The sequence below is a fragment of the Palaemon carinicauda genome, chromosome 35 (assembly GCF_036898095.1).
Source record: "Palaemon carinicauda isolate YSFRI2023 chromosome 35, ASM3689809v2, whole genome shotgun sequence".
Lineage (NCBI taxonomy): Eukaryota > Metazoa > Arthropoda > Malacostraca > Decapoda > Palaemonidae > Palaemon > Palaemon carinicauda.
The window spans coordinates 27,578,284-27,596,946 of NC_090759.1; the positions used below are offsets into that span (position 1 = coordinate 27,578,284).

The 18,663-nt window shown below is 42.2% G+C and overlaps 1 protein-coding gene across 3 annotated transcripts in view; it reads right to left on the reverse strand.

Annotated features, from left to right (window-relative positions):
* prd1 (pruning defect 1) overlaps positions 1-18,663 on the reverse strand; it is a 145,249-nt gene that overhangs the window by 22,071 nt on the left and 104,515 nt on the right. For all 3 annotated transcript variants that reach the window (XM_068358854.1, XM_068358855.1, XM_068358853.1), the window contains 4 exons: positions 16,812-16,975; positions 6,843-6,963; positions 4,048-4,146; positions 3,284-3,931 (listed from right to left, as the gene is read on the reverse strand). In XM_068358854.1, the coding sequence (XP_068214955.1) occupies positions 3,284-3,931; positions 4,048-4,146; positions 6,843-6,963; positions 16,812-16,975 (1,032 nt within the window). The remainder of the gene's footprint in view (positions 1-3,283; positions 3,932-4,047; positions 4,147-6,842; positions 6,964-16,811; positions 16,976-18,663) is intronic.

Below are 18,663 nucleotides of genomic sequence, written 5' to 3' on the forward strand. Positions count from 1 at the left end.
CCTGGCCGGCGAGTGCTGGTTTCATAACCCTCACTAACGCCCGTGCCAGAGGACCAAACCAAGTCTGCTGCTCCAAGGACACAGAGTCCGAAATCCTCGCTAAAGGGAAAGGGATCGGGCGATCCTTTGGAGTGGACACGACGGTACCTGCCTGAAAAGAAGGTGGGGAAGAATGCTGTACTAACCTCTCCTCGTCCTGCACTACCAACCTGTGTTTGGATGGAGGTGATCCCGAGTGCCGTCTAGAAGCACGCGTTCCTGCTGCTACCACCGGCTGCGGAATTCGCCGCGAACGATGGTCGCGCGAGGGCGAATGGTCGCGCGGGCGCGCGAGGGCGAATGGTCGCGCGGGCGCGCGAGGGCGAATGGTCGCGCGGGCGCGCGAGGGCGAATGGTCGCGCGGGCGCGCGAGGGCGAATGGTCGCGCGGGCGCGCGCGGGGCGCGCGAGGGCGAATGGTCGCGGCGGGCGCGCGAGGGCGAATGGTCGCGCGGGCGCGCGAGGGCGAATGGTCGCGCGGGCGCGCGAGGGCGAATGGTCGCGCGCGAGGGCGAATGGGCGCGCGGGGCGCGCGAGGGCGAATGGGCGCGCGAGGGCGAATGGGCGCGCGGGCGCGCGAGGGCGAATGGTCGCGCGGGAGCGCAGGTGGATGATCGCGCGGGCGCACAGGCGAGCGGTCGCACAGGCGAGCGGTCGCACAGGCGAGCGGTCGCGCAGGCGAGTGGTCGCGCGGGCGAGCGGTCGCGCAGGCGAGTGGGCGCGAGGGTGGGCAGGTAAATGAACACGTGTCCGAGGCGACGAACGCAAGCGTTGGCGCGACGGCGAGGGAACGCGCTGCCGCGTAGGTGAGGAAGATCGCTGGCGATGTAGATCCACAGGCGATCGATGACGAGCTGGTGAGTGCAGTCACTCAAGTTGGCGATGGCGCGATGTGGCATGTCGACGCACTGGCGTGCGATGGTGAGCAGCATGCGCAGGTGAATGACCGCGTAATGGTAAGCGATGGCGAGCAGCATGCGCAGGTGAATGATCGCGTGATGGGGTGCAATGGTGATCAGCATCCGCAGGAGGGCGATCGTGCAGGGGCGAGCGATGGCGAGCAGCATGCGCAGGAGGGCGATCGTGCAGGGGCGAGCGATGGCGAGCAGCATGCGCAGGTGGCCGATCGCGTGATGGGGTGCGATGGTGATCAGCATGCGCAGGAGGGCGATCGTGCAGGGGCGAGCGATGGCGAGCAGCATGCGCAGGAGGGCGATCGTGCAATGGCGAGCGATGGCGAGCAGCATGCGCAGGCGGGCGATCGCGCGATGGCGAGCTAGAAGCTGGCGAACCATGTTCCTTCAGGAGCGTTGGAGAACGTTGGCGCGCTAGCTGTCGCTGTTGAATAGGCGATACTAAGATCGCCTGTGCGCGCTGGCAAGCAGGTGAACGCTGGCGAGGAGGTAATCGCTGGCGTGTAGGTGATTGCTGGCGAGCTGGAGATCGATGGCGAGCAGAAGGTCGACGCGTGTCATGTGAAAGGACAGGTGGCGCGGCGCGTTCACGAGCAGGAACTGGGAGATCGCTGGCGCGTTGGCGAACATGTGTTTTTGACACACGCGCAGCACGATGTTGCATAGCCACAGGACCAGGCAGATGGTGAGCAGGGAGTTCAGCAGGAACTAAAGGGTGGTCAGAGACCGCAGGGCGATGGTCCTCAAATGAGCGCTAACGAGCAGGAGAGCACTGGCGAGGGGGGCGAACATCAGGAGAGAGCCGACGACCAGGTGAGCGTCGGCGAGCAGGAGATCGTCGACGAGCAGGAGATCGTCGACGAGCAGGAGAGCGCTGAAGATCAGGAGAGCGCTGGCGAGCAGGAGAGCGCTTGTGCGCTAGCACTGCTCGCCTAAGAGAAGGATCCCTTAGCCCCGAAGGGACCGTTGCCCGTCGGGTGACGAGTTCTCCAGAAGGCGAAGATCTGGCAGGAGATGGTGAGCGGTCTGCAGAGAGGTTCAAGGAGGGCGGAGCTGTAGGTTGAGGCTGACGAGGAGAGTCCCCCCCGGAGGATGAAGACCCAAAAAGGCGCCTCTTAGTCCCCCTGTAAGGGGAAGGGAGGCCCTTGTGGCGTAGCGGACGGTGAGCCTTACGGCGGAGGCGGCCTTGGGGAAGATCGTCGGGACCATCGGTCCTCCGAAGGGGAGTCTCCGTTAAAGCACTTCCCTCAGAAGGAAGCTGAGCAGCAGCCGAGACCGAAGGACTCACTTCCCCCTTCGAAGGATGTACGGAAGGAGGAGGAGAGCCTTTAGCACCATCACCCGCAACAGCACCTGCGGCGGAAGGCCCAGCCACGTCGGAGGCCTCTGTCACCACGACGTCGACAATAGACAGAGGGTCTACCTCTGCTACCGCCGGCGACTGCTTAACAGCGGCCCCCAACGAGACAAGGTCAATAAGAGCGACCCTGGAGGGCAAGCCCTTAAGCCCCAGGGAGACCAAATCTGTAAAAGATCATCACTGGATAAGGCATTATCAATAACCTCCCCCGGAGGAGCAGGGGGAACCGCCTCGCTATGGGAGGCGACGCCCTCTCCCCCCACTGAAGGTCGGGAAACAGAACAAGGGCCTGCGCTCCCACTCGGCCGACTCTCCTTAGGAGGGGGAGCTTCGGAGGAGGTTTGGGCGGCGGAAGAAGAGTCCCGAGAACCTTCCTCCTTCAAGGCTAACCCCGGAGGAGAACGGTCTCTCTTGGACTTCTTACGCCGACGGCCAAACCTCTCCCACTGGGAGGCAGACCACTCCCTGCACTCACGGCACATGTTCTCCTGGTCACACCGTCGGCCCCGACATTGAGGGCAGAGGGTGTGCGGATCCGTATTTACGTCCGACATGAAAGTCCCACAAGGACGACCGGCAACTCCAGGGCATGTACGCATTGTAAAGAAATAACTGAAGGTCAACTTCCAACCAACACACACGCTGAAAAGAAAAAGCAGAAAATTAAAGGCTGTCACGAGGGCGATGAGCAGACACGTCTGATCACCGCCGAGCCAAAAGTGAAGTGAAGCAAGTCACCGGTGTGTGGAGGGGGGAGGGGTAGCAAGCTACCCTTCCCCACCTCCCGCTAACTAGCGCGGGGGTAATTAACCCTCGTTAAAACTATTGGCTCGTCATTTCAGCTGCGCTAAAAGGTAAACCCTCTGTAAATAGCGTGGTTTGTATTTCGGTTACGGAACAAATTATTTTTTAATCTTTTCATAAATACCCTTCCCTTACTTTGTCTACAACAAAAAGGTCGATATACTCACCACTAAGCAAGTGCTAGGACACTCGGCATATACTGAAACTGATGAAATTTGCTCCAAGGCACTATATGTTAAAACCTTAAGCTCTCCTTTGGGTTTAAACCCTTCCCCAAGGAGCACTCTTTCACTTTTCGCTAACTTTGGCCGTTTGTCTTTTTTGATATGTAAAGCACTCTTTTCTCTAATTTCTATTTTTATATCTGGACTTCCAAAGTCAGACAATCTGGAAAGACTCCCTTTTCTATTTTGAGATTGATTGCCAATTGGAGTAGAAGTTCTTTCTCCCGTGCTAATTCTTCTTGTTGGACTGCATGGTATATTTGAAGCACTGTTAACACGATGAAGGTTAGTCAGGGAAGAACTTAATGGTTTTCGATCTCTCAAGTTCGATAAAGTTGGGTTCAAAGGTTTTTGCAAGTCTTTTTTGTCCCACTGACAGGGTAGATTTGTATTTGGTGAAGAGCTTAACACTTGTTGAGATGTTTCTGCTGCTGATGAATTCTTTCTGTCTGATGGGACATCATCGACAGCGCTGATTGGCAAACTTGGTGGAGCACCTAGGATCATATCAGACTGCTGTGCCAGAAGGACTCCAGATTCCAAGAGTACTACACGGCAAGAGACTTGACCACGTTCACTCACATCTCTGACCTATGAGAGAATTCAAGTTAACAAATGACAAGATACAGAGTGCAGAATATTCAATAATTGTATTTTAGACAAATAATGCTGTAAAAGTAATTAAATAGTTAGAAATACACACTTACTCCACTATTGATGATTGTAAGGAAAGCTTGTAACCACAAGGATGCTCCATGCTCATCTGATGCAGCTAACATAATCGGAGGTGCATTCTTCCGTAGTAACTGATGGAAGAAAAAATATTTCATTCAAGAGAATCATTTTCAACAAAAACATCTTCTATTTAAAACTAATTAATCTGAAAACATTATTAAACCCTTAAATATATTTTTTCTTCTAATTTTTCAATTACTGTACACTAATACTATAGCTTACACTAATTTTATTTATTGGTAAATATTCTAAAAGTCACAGATAACTTCATATTTACAAAAAAAGCTGCCTTTAATGCATTATCACTTTACATTCAAAGGCAGAAGCAGACCAATTTAGTATTTAGCAGTCAAAGGTTTAAAGGTCACTCATGAGCGGCAGAAGCAAGTGACAAGACAATCCTAGAGACCAACCTTATAAATGTACTTATAATTAGCGCCGAAGGCCCCTCTCCTCACAAGCTAAGACCAAGAAGGGCCAGACAATAACTTAACAACTCGGCAAATAGACCTATAAGCTCCCCCTATACCTAGCTCTCAAGTACAGTACAGTGAGGTTACGAACATTATTGAAATTTATTCAAACTTCCATCCCACGAATCATGAATCAGTTTGAAGCTTTCCCATTAAATTTATGTATTTTCAGAAATCTATGGCAATATTGTGTTTGTATATTCAAAACAAACAATTTGTTTTTAAAAATCAATATATATTTTGACTCATTAGATTTGAATATCTGCTTTGGTAGGAAAACAACTTAAGTTATCAGAATAAGATGAAACCATCGGGCAAGGATAGTAATTTCTGTCTGACTTATTAACATTCTCTGTTTCCTCCTTGGTAGCTCATCTGGAATTATTGCTAAATATTGTTTGGAGAACATAAAAGAGGGGAAAGCATTTCCGGAAGATTATTCCAATTATACAGTATTAAATAAATCAGGAAAAGAATCATATCTAGAAAGAAGGCAATAGTATGATGTTTTCGAAGTTTCCTTTATTGTACTTGGTAGGAGAGATTCTTTGGCCTGATGGGAGGAATAGATGGAAAGGAAGGGAGAATGAAAGCTTCTTAATGTTCTTTACTACTTGATTGAATGGTAAACTATCGTCTCTGCAGTTGTTAAGTTAACTATCATTTATATATTCCTGTCAACTGGCAATTATTTTTTGTAAATGGTTTGAGGTATCTTTGGTTATCTCACAGTCTTGTATGTATCAATGTAAGAATAAATTTTGGACAATCAACATCTTAAGTCTTTTACCCACAAGCACTTTGTATCCATATTTACCTAGTCACGATGGCCTCAACAATTGTCCATCAAGACACAAATGAGAAATAATTTTCTGCAGAAAAAAATAGAGAAATTTTAAAATCCTTATACATTATGAAACTGGAACCCTGTGTGAGAAACAGCACAAAATATCTCCATAATGAGATGGAAGGTGCATATACTGAATGAGAGGTGTTAACAGCAGATAGAAACTATAGGAGAATATCCAAGATCAGACAAAAAGCAAGATTTTGAAAATATAAACAGGTAATATCAGGTGCATGTATGCTCTACCACACTGAGGTAGTCAAAAGATATGCATAAGCCTGTAGTCTTTTCATTCTTCAATGTCTACTTTCAATTTTGATACAAAATATCCCTGACCACACAAAGTAAATAATTCTTTGAAAATATTTTACTGTAGGGAGACAGTTTTTTTTTTACAATAGGTACCAAAGTCCCACTATTCTCCAAGCTGTCACCTTATGTAAAGAAAAACGAGGAGGATACACCCATACAAGTATAAAAGTAAAATAAAGATTAATCTTCACAAGGTCACTGAATTAGACCCCAACAATGGTAAAAGTAAAAATAAAAATAAAGTTATGCACAGTATAGAGATATACCAAACTTGCATTCCTCAGCTAATAACCCACAGTATATCAAGTTCTTGGGTCAAAAGATAGCATGCTAAAGTTACTACCACAACAAAAGAAGATGGTGATATCAGGTAAAAATCTCAGAAACAAAATAAAATGGAGGAAAATGGATTAAGACCAGCAGTGTAGACAAAATAATGGGTAATGGTGACACAAATATTTCCGTGGCTTCTTGGCGAGCAAGGGTGGAAGAGGAAGAGTAAGTGTGGGGGGTTATACATCAACCAAGGAAAATTGAACAAATCCTTGGAAAGAATGGTACTTATTTCAATCAATCTTATTTGGCTAGCCATTCATGAGCCAAAATAATAGACTTTGGTAGTAATTCTTCTTTGGTTAGCCATACGTGTGCCAAAATAATAGGCTTTTGGTAAGGTAATGGTTTGTACTTCACACAAATTCATATACTGTACTGTAATCTCTAATAAAGGTAACCTCTGCATTCCATGCTTTTATCTTTCTCTGGTATATTTGGAAAGTTTATATCAGAAAAGTGTAAAGAAGGACCCTTTTCACCGCGCGTCACAGGTCGACCCAGAAATACAGTACATATTAACACTAAAGATATGAACTACTGTATTCCTGTTTAGTTATGTTAAGGGTATGCATTAGTGGGCATAGATTTGTCAAAAGAAATTCACAAAATAAATCAACATAATGAGATAAAGAACCTTTACCATTTACCATACTCTTGCAAAAAGACTCTACTGCAATACCATGTATCTGTGCATGGTTTTCAGCTTTTGTATCATATATCTAATATTCACATATTTGTAACATAACTTGAACAAACAAACTAAGATTAATTGATAAGTTAACACAGCATATTACTCTACCTGAAAAGCATGAGGTCGTTGGCTCGTAGCTATGCGTACACAACCAATGCATTGCACAACTTCTATTATCATATGAGGTAACCTTTCTAGGGCATCATGAAACTGATATAATACACCAGCCCTGTAAAAATAAGAAAACTTTAATAAGGATATTTTCACTGGCTTTTACTGTGTTATAAATCAAACTGGTACTGTAAGCTGCCTTAACTTTTAAGAAAATCAGTCAGCAATGTTGAAATCATAAAGTAACACTGATGAGCAGGGATAAAAAAAATTACACAAAACTGGTAAAAGTTTAGTATTGAACTATATTACATTATTTGACTTAAACAAAATGCAGCTGAGCAATATGTGGAGGCCTTACCCAGAAAAGTAACATCCACATGTTTCAATACAATAAAAATAAGTTATAAAGGTAAACACTAACAACTTAACCAACCATGGTTTCAGTAACATTTTCTTTACGCTAAATTTCTCTCATTCCTTTGCGACCCTCGCCTACAATAGAAGTTTTAATTTCCCTAGGGATTAAAACACATTTTTCCTTGTTTTAAAGTATCAATGAGGCCTTTGTATCTACTTCCATTATGTAGCAATAAGAATAAAATGAGCATAGTGTAAGTTATTAATTGAAGTATGCTAAATCATCCTGTATAAAGGATTTTTCATTCCTAAGGGTAATAATTGATTGATAATGACATATTTCTAATATGAACAGTGAAAAATAAGCAAACATTTCTGGATTGTTGACGATTCCAATACTGTACAACTCCCTTTGTTGGCTTCAAGTATCAACCGTAACACATCTATGAGATCTTTTACTATTTAGAGTAGAGAACACAGTGCTGCAGATGGAAGTGTAAGTCCAACTGTAAGCCTCAAAATATGAAACATAACCACAACCAGCTTCTGCAATAATGTACATATTGATACCCTTTATTTCGTCACCTTGGCAGGGTTATACTGAATACCTTGAAACTAAGTCTCCCCTTCCATGCCAGCATGCCTTCAACAATTGCGAGGTAAGCTGCCAGAAAAGAATACTGTTTGCACATCCCTGAACTACAATGTAAAATATTAAAGGATTATACACATTTTCACAAGACTAATCATGAACAAAGCTTCATGATAACCGTTACGTGAGCAGAGGGTTATCAAATACAACTTTATTACAAAGAGGATGAGGAGATAGAAGCCTGTTGTGTATGATTACATATGAGATGAGGAGATGGAAGCCTGTTGTGTACGATTACATAATTTTGAGATGAGGAGAAGGAAGCCTGTTGTATACGATTACATATGGGATAGTAGAAGGAAACCTGTTGTGTACAATTACATATGGAATGAGGAGGAAAACTGTTGTGTATAAATACATATGGAACGAGGAGAAGGAAACCTGTTGTGTACAATTACATATGGAATGAGGGGAAGGAAACCTGTTGTGTACAACTACATTTGGGATGAGGGGAAGGAAGCCTGTTGTGTACGATTACATACTGGATGACAAGAAGGAAGCCTGTTGCGTACTATTACATATGGGATGAGGAGAAGGAAGCCCGTTGTGTACAATTACATATGGGAAGAGGAAAGGAAGCCTCCTGTGTACGATTACATATGAAATGAGGAGAAGGAAGCTGGTTGTGTGAGATTACATATGAGATGAGGAGAAGGAAGCCTGTTGTATACAATTACATACGGGATGAGGAGAAGGAAGCCTGTTGTGTATGATTACATATGGGATGAGGAGAAGGAAGCCTGTTGTGTGTGTAGGGTTACATATTGGATGAGGAGAAGGAAACCTGTTGTGTACAATTACAAATGGGATGAGGAAGAGGAGGCCAGTTGTGTACGATTACTTATAGAAGGAGGAGGAGGAAGCCGGTGTTATATGATTACTTATAGGATGAGGGAAGGAAGCCTGTTGTATACAATAACATATGGGAAGAGGAGAAGGAAGCCTGTTGTGTACGATTACATATGAGAAAAGGAAGAAGAAGCCGGTTGTGTATGGTTACTTATGGGATGAGGGAAGGAAGCCTGTTGTGTATGATTACATATGGGATGAGGAGAAGGAAGCCTGTTATGTACGATTACATAGGATGAGGAGAAGGAAGCCCGCTGTGTACAATTACATATGGGATGAGGAGAAGGAAGTCTGTTGTATAAAATTACATATAGAAGGAAGCCTGTTGTGTACAATTACATATGGGACGAGGAGAAGGAAGCCCGTTGTGTACGATCACATATGGGATGAGGAGAAGGAAGCCCGTTGTGTATGATTACATATGGGATGAGGAGAAGGAAGCCCGTTGTGTATGATTACATATGGGAAGAGGAGAAGGAAGCCTGTTGTGTACGATTACATATGAGAAAAGGAAGAAGAAGCCGGTTGTGTATGGTTACTTATGGGATGAGGGAAGGAAGCCTGTTGTGTATGATTACATATGGGATGAGGAGAAGGAAGCCTGTTATGTACGATCACATATGGGATGAGGAGAAGGAAGCCCGTTGTGTATGATTACATATGGGAAGAGGAGAAGGAAGCCTGTTGTGTACGATTACATATGAGAAAAGGAAGAAGAAGCCGGTTGTGTATGGTTACTTATGGGATGAGGGAAGGAAGCCTGTTGTGTATGATTACATATGGGATGAGGAGAAGGAAGCCTGTTATGTACGATTACATAGGATGAGGAGAAGGAATCCCGCTGTGTACAATTACATATGGGATGAGGAGAAGGAAGTCTGTTGTATAAAATTACATATAGAAGGAAGCCTGTTGTGTACAATTACATATGGGACGAGGAGAAGGAAGCCCGTTGTGTATGATCACATATGGGATGAGGAGAAGGAAGCCCGTTGTGTATGATTACATATGGGATGAGGAGAAGGAAGCCCGTTGTGTATGATTACATATGGGATGAGGAGAAGGAAGCCCGTTGTGTACGATCACATATGGGATGAGGAGAAGGAAGCCCGTTGTGTATGATTACATATGGGATGAGGAGAAGGAAGCCCGTTGTGTACGATCACATATGGGATGAGGAGAAGGAAGCCCGTTGTGTATGATTACATATGGGATGAGGAGAAGGAAGCCTGTTATGTACGATTATATATGATATGAGTAGAAGGAAGCCTGTTGTGTACAATTACATTTGGGATGAGGAGAAGAAAGCCTGTTATGTACGATTACATAGGATGAGGAGAAGGAAGCCCGCTGTGTACAATTACATATGGGATGAGGAGAAGGAAGTCTGTTGTATAAAATTACATATAGAAGGAAGCCTGTTGTGTACAATTACATATGGGACGAGGAGAAGGAAGCCCGTTGTGTACGATCACATATGGGATGAGGAGAAGGAAGCCCGTTGTGTATGATTACATATGGGATGAGGAGAAGGAAGCCTGTTATGTACGATTATATATGATATGAGTAGAAGGAAGCCTGTTATGTACAATTACATTTGGGATGAGGAGAAGAAAGCCTGTTATGTACGATTACATAGGATGAGGAGAAGGAAGCCCGCTGTGTACAATTACATATGGGATGAGGAGAAGGAAGTCTGTTGTATAAAATTACATATAGAAGGAAGCCTGTTGTGTACAATTACATATGGGACGAGGAGAAGGAAGCCCGTTGTGTACGATCACATATGGGATGAGGAGAAGGAAGCCCGTTGTGTATGATTACATATGGGATGAGGAGAAGGAAGCCTGTTATGTACGATTATATATGATATGAGTAGAAGGAAGTCTGTTATGTACAATTACATTTGGGATGAGGAGAAGGAAGCCCGTTGTGTATGACTACATTAGGGATGAGGAGAAGGAAGCCTGTTGTGTACGATTACATATGGGATGAGTAGAAGGAAACCTGTTGTGTACGATCACATATGGGATGAGGAGAAGGAAGCCCGTTGTGTACGATTACATATGGGATGAGGAGAAGGAAGCCCGTTGTGTACAATTACATATAGGATGAGGAAAACGGAGCCTGTTATGTATGATTACATATGGGATGAGGAGAAGGAAGCCCGTTGTGTACGATCACATATGGGATGAGGAGAGGGAAGTCTGTTGTGTACGATTACATAAAGGATGAGGAGAAGGAAGCCCGTTGTGTACAATTACATATGGGATGAGGAGAAGGAAGCCCGTTGTGTATGACTACATTAGGGATGAGGAGAAGGAAGCCTGTTGTGTACGATTACATATGGGATGAGTAGAAGGAAGCCTGTTGTGTACAATTACATATAGGATGAGGAAAACGGAGCCTGTTATGTATGATTACATATGGGATGAGGAGAAGGAAGCCCGTTGTGTACGATTACATATGGGATGAGGAGAAGGAAGCCCGTTGTGTACAATTACATATAGGATGAGGAAAACGGAGCCTGTTATGTATGATTACATATGGGATGAGGAGAAGGAAGCCCGTTGTGTACGATCACATATGGGATGAGGAGAGGGAAGTCTGTTGTGTACGATTACATAAAGGATGAGGAGAAGGAAGCCCGTTGTGTACAATTACATATGGGATGAGGAGAAGGAAGCCCGTTGTGTATGACTACATTAGGGATGAGGAGAAGGAAGCCTGTTGTGTACGATTACATATGGGATGAGTAGAAGGAAGCCTGTTGTGTACAATTACATATAGGATGAGGAAAACGGAGCCTGTTATGTATGATTACATATGGGATGAGGAGAAGGAAGCCCGTTGTGTACGATTACATATGGGATGAGGAGAAGGAAGCCCGTTGTGTACAATTACATATAGGATGAGGAAAACGGAGCCTCTTATGTATGATTACATATGGGATGAGGAGAAGGAAGCCCGTTGTGTACGATCACATATGGGATGAGGAGAGGGAAGTCTGTTGTGTACGATTACATAAAGGATGAGGAGAAGGAAGCCCGTTGTGTACAATTACATATGGGATGAGGAGAAGGAAGCCCGTTGTGTATGACTACATTAGGGATGAGGAGAAGGAAGCCTGTTGTGTACGATTACATATGGGATGAGTAGAAGGAAGCCTGTTGTGTACTATTACATATGGGATGAAAAGAAGGAAGCCTGTTGTGTACAATTACATATGGGATGAGGAGGATGAAGCCAGCTGTGTACAATTACATACGGAATGAGGGTAATGAAACCTGTTGTGTACGATTACATATAGGATGAGGAGAAGGAAGTCTATGATAGATATTGTATTCTGATATTTATAGGTTTTGGCATTTTACTCTATTTAAAGGCAGAGACAAAGTAAAGTGACAATGCCCTTACTAGCGATACAATATACTGTAAGCATATCATCAGTGCCCAAGCCCCCTTTCCATCCAAGCTAGGGCCAGGCAATGGCTGCTGATGACTCGAACAGGCTCCCCCAAACCCTCATCCTTAGCTCTTAAGGATGGTGAGGATGCAGACACTACAAGAAACTATTGAGCTGGAGCGGGACTCAAACCCCGGTCCGACTGAAAATCAGGCAAGGATATTTCCAATAGGGGCTGATAGGCTGTGGAAAACTTGAAACATTTTAATAATACAGACCTGTTTCAGTAAGTTCTTCCAACCATTCCAAATGTTAGTGATTAATGAATCAATTTTGTTGAAAGGCCGTCTAATTTTCAGTGGTATTAGTGCTGGTAAGGAATGAAGAGTTATGGTATGGTAACACTGTATTGGTATGGAGGTAGTAAGACAAGTAACTGGAACACAAAGTGGATCTCTGATGATTCTGAGGTGATGATCAATTGGGGTGTGAGTGTAAGTTCCATCTTTGCTCCAGATCTTGTGGTTAACAATCGCGTGATTCCTAATTATCATCATCATTATTATCTGCTAAGTTACAACCTTAGTTAGAAAAGCAGGATGGTATAAGCTCAAGGGCTCCAACAAGGAAAATAGCCCTGTGAGGAAAGGAAATAAGGAAACTTCAAGAAGAAATTAACAATTAAAATAAAATATTTCGAAAACAGTAACAACATTAAAATAAATCTTTCATATATAAATTATAAAGACTTAAAAAAAAACAGCGGAAGGGAAATAAGATAGAATAGTGTGCCCAAGTGTACTCTCACACAAAAGAACTCTACTCCAAGACAGAAAGACCATTGTACAGAGTCTATGGCACTATCCAAGACAAGAGAACAATGGTTTGATTTTGGAGTGTCCTCCTAGAAAAGCTGCTTACCATGGCTAAAAAGTCTCTTTCTACACTTACCAAGAGGAAAGTAGACACTGAACAATTTACATTGCAGTAGTTAACGCCTTGAGAGAGGAAGAATTGTTTGGTAATCTCAATGTTGTCTGGTGTATGACAGAGGAGAATATGTAAAGAATAGGCCAGACTATTCGGTGTATGTGTAGGCAAAAAGAAAATGAGCCATAACCAGAGAGAAGGATCCAAAGTAGTATTGTCTGGCTAGTCAAAGGACCCAATAACTCTCTAGGGGTAGTATCTCAATGGGTGGCTGGTTTCCTGGTTAACCTACTACCTACAATCATGGAAACTGATCATATGTTCCCAATCGCTGTAACTGACAGTAAGGTTCCCAATTGCTATAAACAATTTTAGAGGTCCCAATCGCAGTAACTGATCGTAATACTGTATTCCCCATTACAGCGCACGACCGATCTCATGGAAAACAGCGATTGTAGAGAACAAGGAGGCAACCTGTTTTACAGAGGACAAGGAAACCTTGGCACTTCTGAAAGTTAGATCTCATACCGTGTATGAGCTACCGTATAGAGAAATGGAAGACCAGGAATGAAGCAGCTTCCAGTAGTTCTGTGACCTGAAAGTTGCTGAGGAACATGCATAAAATGTCTGATAGTGTCATGTTGACCAAGTACATTGAACACCAGAACCTTGTACTAAAACATTTTCTCAGGATGCAAACATTTGTGATATATAACTTATCGAAAATACTAGAGTCAAGCTTACACAATAAGCTTTTCTCCTGAGCAAGTAAACAAGACCGCAATTACTGTCGCACGATCTCGTACAAAACCAAGTATGTATTTGAAAAAGGCGAGTGAACACTTGTATAACTAACCATTCTTGGTACATACCCCTTCTCTTGGTAAATACCATTCTGTACTGTACTCAGTAAAGAGATCGTCAGATGTATGCAGGTAGGTTAATCTGAACTTTTTATGAGGACATAGCATTTGGTGTGAAACCAACAATGGTTGCAAAACAGCATCTCCCAATGTTTGCTCCTAAATTGAGGACTCTCTCCAGGAAGAGGGAGACCCTTATTCCTACCAGCAACGCACATGCTAGTTCTGGTAAGAAAAGAGCACAGGCAGCCGGTGTGTGAGCAGGGGCACACTTGGACAGTACAGTATTGTAAATCAATACATATTTTTGGGGATGATACATTCACAGTACATATTTTCACCTCCCAAAATGTTCTGAAGAATATAGTGCTTATTAAGTTTCCAGCCTTACTAGAAAGCAAACATGTGCTTTCAAAAGAAGGTGAGCATGTAGGAGAGGGAATGCTACTGCAGGAGTGCACTACTTTACTTGGGTGTGAGCAAACATGTAAAAGCTCTGTCCTGCAGGAGCTCGTGCGAGCAAAGAAGAGCACGAACAGGCGAGGGTACACTGAAGAGCATCTTTTATCATTCCTCATGTAGGAGTGCAGAGAGCACGAACAGGCAAGGGTACACTGAAGGTCATCATCTATCATTCCTCATGTAGGAGTGTGCACATGAACAGATAAGGACAGAGCAGATGATAACACACTCAAGTAGGAATGTGGATAAGCACAAAAGAGGGTCTGCAAACAGGTGAAGACATGCTGAAAGATACTCTTCTATCCTTCCTCATGTAAGAGCACACCCACATGTCCACAGAAGAGAACTCTTGAGTGCATGTGCTTAAGCACAGGTAAAGGTGGGGCAAAGGCATGCAAACTGATGAGGCAGAGGGCACGTTCCAGTAGGAATGGATGTACATAAACAAGTAAAGGCATGTATACATAATAGCACGCTAGTGGACACGTGTGAACATATATAAGGGCATGTGCGAAGAAGTGATGACACATTCCTGTAGGAGCTCACTCACAAACAGATGAGGGCATGAGCACAAATAGTACAGTCTCTCCCATGGGGAGAGGAATAGTAGGAATCACACATTCGCAACTGTTACCGATTAGTCTTTATGACTTCTCTGTCCTAAAAAGTTAAAGAAAGCCCAAGACCTTCCATCCTCACCAGTAGTGTTAGATGAGATGAAGGAGCACTCTCAGGTGTCCTCTGCATAGACTTATTGTCTCTGGGGGTCATCTTATTTCTTTATATGCAGTGAAGGGAGTCACGGGAATTCCTAGGCCAGCATTGTCTCTCCCAAGGGGAAAAAAAAAAGTAGGAGTCATGTATGCATAAATCCTATCGATCGGTGTTCTAGGAATTCTTGGTTCTTAAGGGGAAAAGAAGGGCAGAGCCTTCCACCGTGACCATCAACGTGTGAAGAAAAAAGGTGACCAAAAGTAGAGGAGAAACTTGAAGTTCTAGTTTGGCTCCTAGGTCAATGGCAACGACACTCCCAAGAAAGAGACCCTAACTCTGTGGAAGAGACAACGCCGCCAGGATGTCTCTCTTGCACTTTCCGGACACAGGAAGATGCTAACATTAAGAAAAAAAAGTGGCGCCTTTCCTCTTCATCTCTATTTATCCCACTCACGATGGATAAACAGCAACATAAATGTCGTTAAAGAGATACTAGAAAATGTATATCAGCAGGTTGCACAGAAAAACTGTCGGCTGGCTTTCTTTTTTGTTAATATCTCTTGCACGCAACCAACTGCACACTATTATCTAAGAGATATAACAAAAGATTAAAGCAGACAGATTAAAGTGGTTATTGTACATGCTGGTGGGAGTGGGGGAGCTTCTCCGCCATCTGCCAGTAACTACCAGCACCTCATTTTAAATAATTTACGGATGAGTTCCAGCTACGCTAACAGCATAGCTACTGTTAAAAGATGGTATGTATTTGTGTAAGAACAAATGCTGTTCAATCCAGACCAAATTTTCTCATTTTAAATATGAGCTAAACGCTTCCACATTATGTATGCCTAATCCACTAACCTGGCCTATCTTAAAAGACAAGTCTGAAGGTCAAGAAAAGGGGAAACTCCACAAAAATAACACTTTATCCAAATTTCTTATTTACTTTCATTATCTTTTCTTAAAGCTTTAATGAGTTTTACATTAGTGATTAGATACAGTACTCTAATACAATATTACACTTACAATTGAGTAGAGAACAAACAATTCCTCAGCAACTAAAGCAAACTGATTGAGGATCCGAGTTTGACAATAATAGCCTACTTACTTTACAATCTGCACATGATCTAGGTTAAGAACAAATACTGTCTAGTCAACTAAACACAACACATTTCTGATAAAGGAGTGAACAGAAAATGGAGCCTAACATGTAGATGATGATGTCAAAACTCTGTTACAAAAAAGAATGAGAAGCCAAGATGGTCGTGCCTTGGGAGGAAATATGCTTGTTTACACTGGCACTCCATACCCATTTACTTTAGTGCTCAATACAACAATGAATTTCCAAACAGAACAAAGAGTAATATAAACATCTTTGTAAAATTCTTATTATTGCGATATAGCTCTCGTTACGACCAACAATAGCATTAAACTTCATGGAAGTTTCATTACAATAATAGATACAAACAAGAGATTTTTATCAAATATACTGTAGTGAATAAGGAAAGGAAGGGGGTTTTACCAAACTTGCAGGATCTACCATAGTCTAAAGTAATAGGATCTTTTTTTTCTTCATTGAATATGCATACATATGATGATTAAATAAGGCAATTGTCTGTTTATGCATATACAGTATTGTATATAAACTAATTTAACCACATAGCAAATGAAAAATTGACTTTACTTGGTCACTTACAAATGGACTCCTATAATTTCAATAAGTCACTTACTTTAATATGAAATATGCAGGTTTCCATGATGACAATAATCCGGGTGGCCTGAACATCAAAGGTCCTTCATTTGCAGGGCCTAAGGGTCCAGATGCTTCACCACCACCTAAGCTGCTACCATCTTCCCAATCAGCCAGCCAACAACCAACTACTTCAGGCTCATCCTGGGATAGACAAAGAAAAACATGTTTTAAAATATTGCAAAGCTAATTCAATAAGCAAGACACCTAAAAGAATGTTTTACCTGAAAATAAACTACAAATAGCAGAATATTTTGCACCCCTATAAAAGCCAGGTTTTTTTAAATTTTATCACTAAATATCTGTTGGCTAGTAAAAAACAGTACAGTAGTACCTCAGTTTACGAGCGACTGAATAAAAGCATAAAAATTCAAATCGGTTTATTGTATGAGTATTTTATCACTCTACAAGCAAAATTTCTCTATAAACCTGCATTTTTCGTAGACAAGTACTAATGAGACAAGCACACAATGGGCAAAAAACTGTCGTACAGTATCCATATGCCATCCACAATTACTTATGTAACTCTTACACCCTTTTGTTTCAGCTTAGCTCACACCTCCCACCCCTTGCACAAACCTTAACTCTTTCATTATCTAACCAGTATTCGTACCAGCAAGATCTACAGTACTGTATAGTTATCGTGCTTGTGTCTTTGAAAGTGATCTTTGTAGAGTTGTGACTGTGTTTTTTACAATAGAATTGTGATCACTTTTGTTCACCAAGTTAACAGTAACAGTACAATAAAAGTCAAATGTGTTTAAAAAAAAGATTACGAAGTATCCAAAAAGCTTAAATTAAACTAATCAGTTATAATAGCCATTTAAGGAGAACCCTTTTTTAAAACTCCTTATGGAAGGATGTTCTCCCTCCCAGAAGTAAGCCACTCCTCCTCTCAAGACTCCCTCCCACCAACCACGACTCAGCTCAAAAGTTAAAAGTGCAAATTTATATCAATATATTTCTATTTCTTATTGTGAATTATTAATTTATTTTCATTTCTACTGTTATGGGTTATTGAATTGAATATAAAATTTAGGCTTTAAGCCAAGAGCTGGGGCATCAAATGCCATTCAGAGCTTTATAATGCAAATTAATCAATCATAACCATACTCAAGGTTATGATTTGTTCACTTTACATTACAAACTTTATAAGAGTATAGGTGTATCTATGGATGTGTGTAACAAACCAAGTACATTTTCTTTATTTCTCATGGGATAATTGTTTTGGGTTAATAATATTTTGGGTTGCATGATTGCTCACATAATAAACTCGCAAACTTAGGTACCACTATATTAGTTTATTTTATACCATACCTATTTTAAGTTCTTATAAGGCATAATGAAAGACAATTTAAAAACAATGGCATGGTTTATACAACTACATCATTAGGAAATTTGAAATTGAGCTAATAAGGATTGATAAATTTGACACTTTGGATACTAATTATACACTACGATACTACTACCAACCCATACCATCAAGCATTTATCTATATTAGACATAGCAAATCTATCAAGACAAACTAGTTGATAGAAATCTTTATCATAGGAAAACAACATATGGAAACAGTCATCATTGTTAAAAGACTCTTGCAACACCAAACAAGACAAATTTTTACCGAAAAGTTGATTCACTACTGTTCCTAAGACATCAAAATCAAATCACCACCACCACACCTGACATTTCTTCAAACATGCCATGAAACTTCATGATGATCACAAGAAACTGAATGGATAAACATATTTCCTAGTTATAACTATAAAACCACTGAAAAGATGGCTGTCAATTCTTAGGTTACATTCGAGAAGAAAAAAAAGAGGAAATAAAC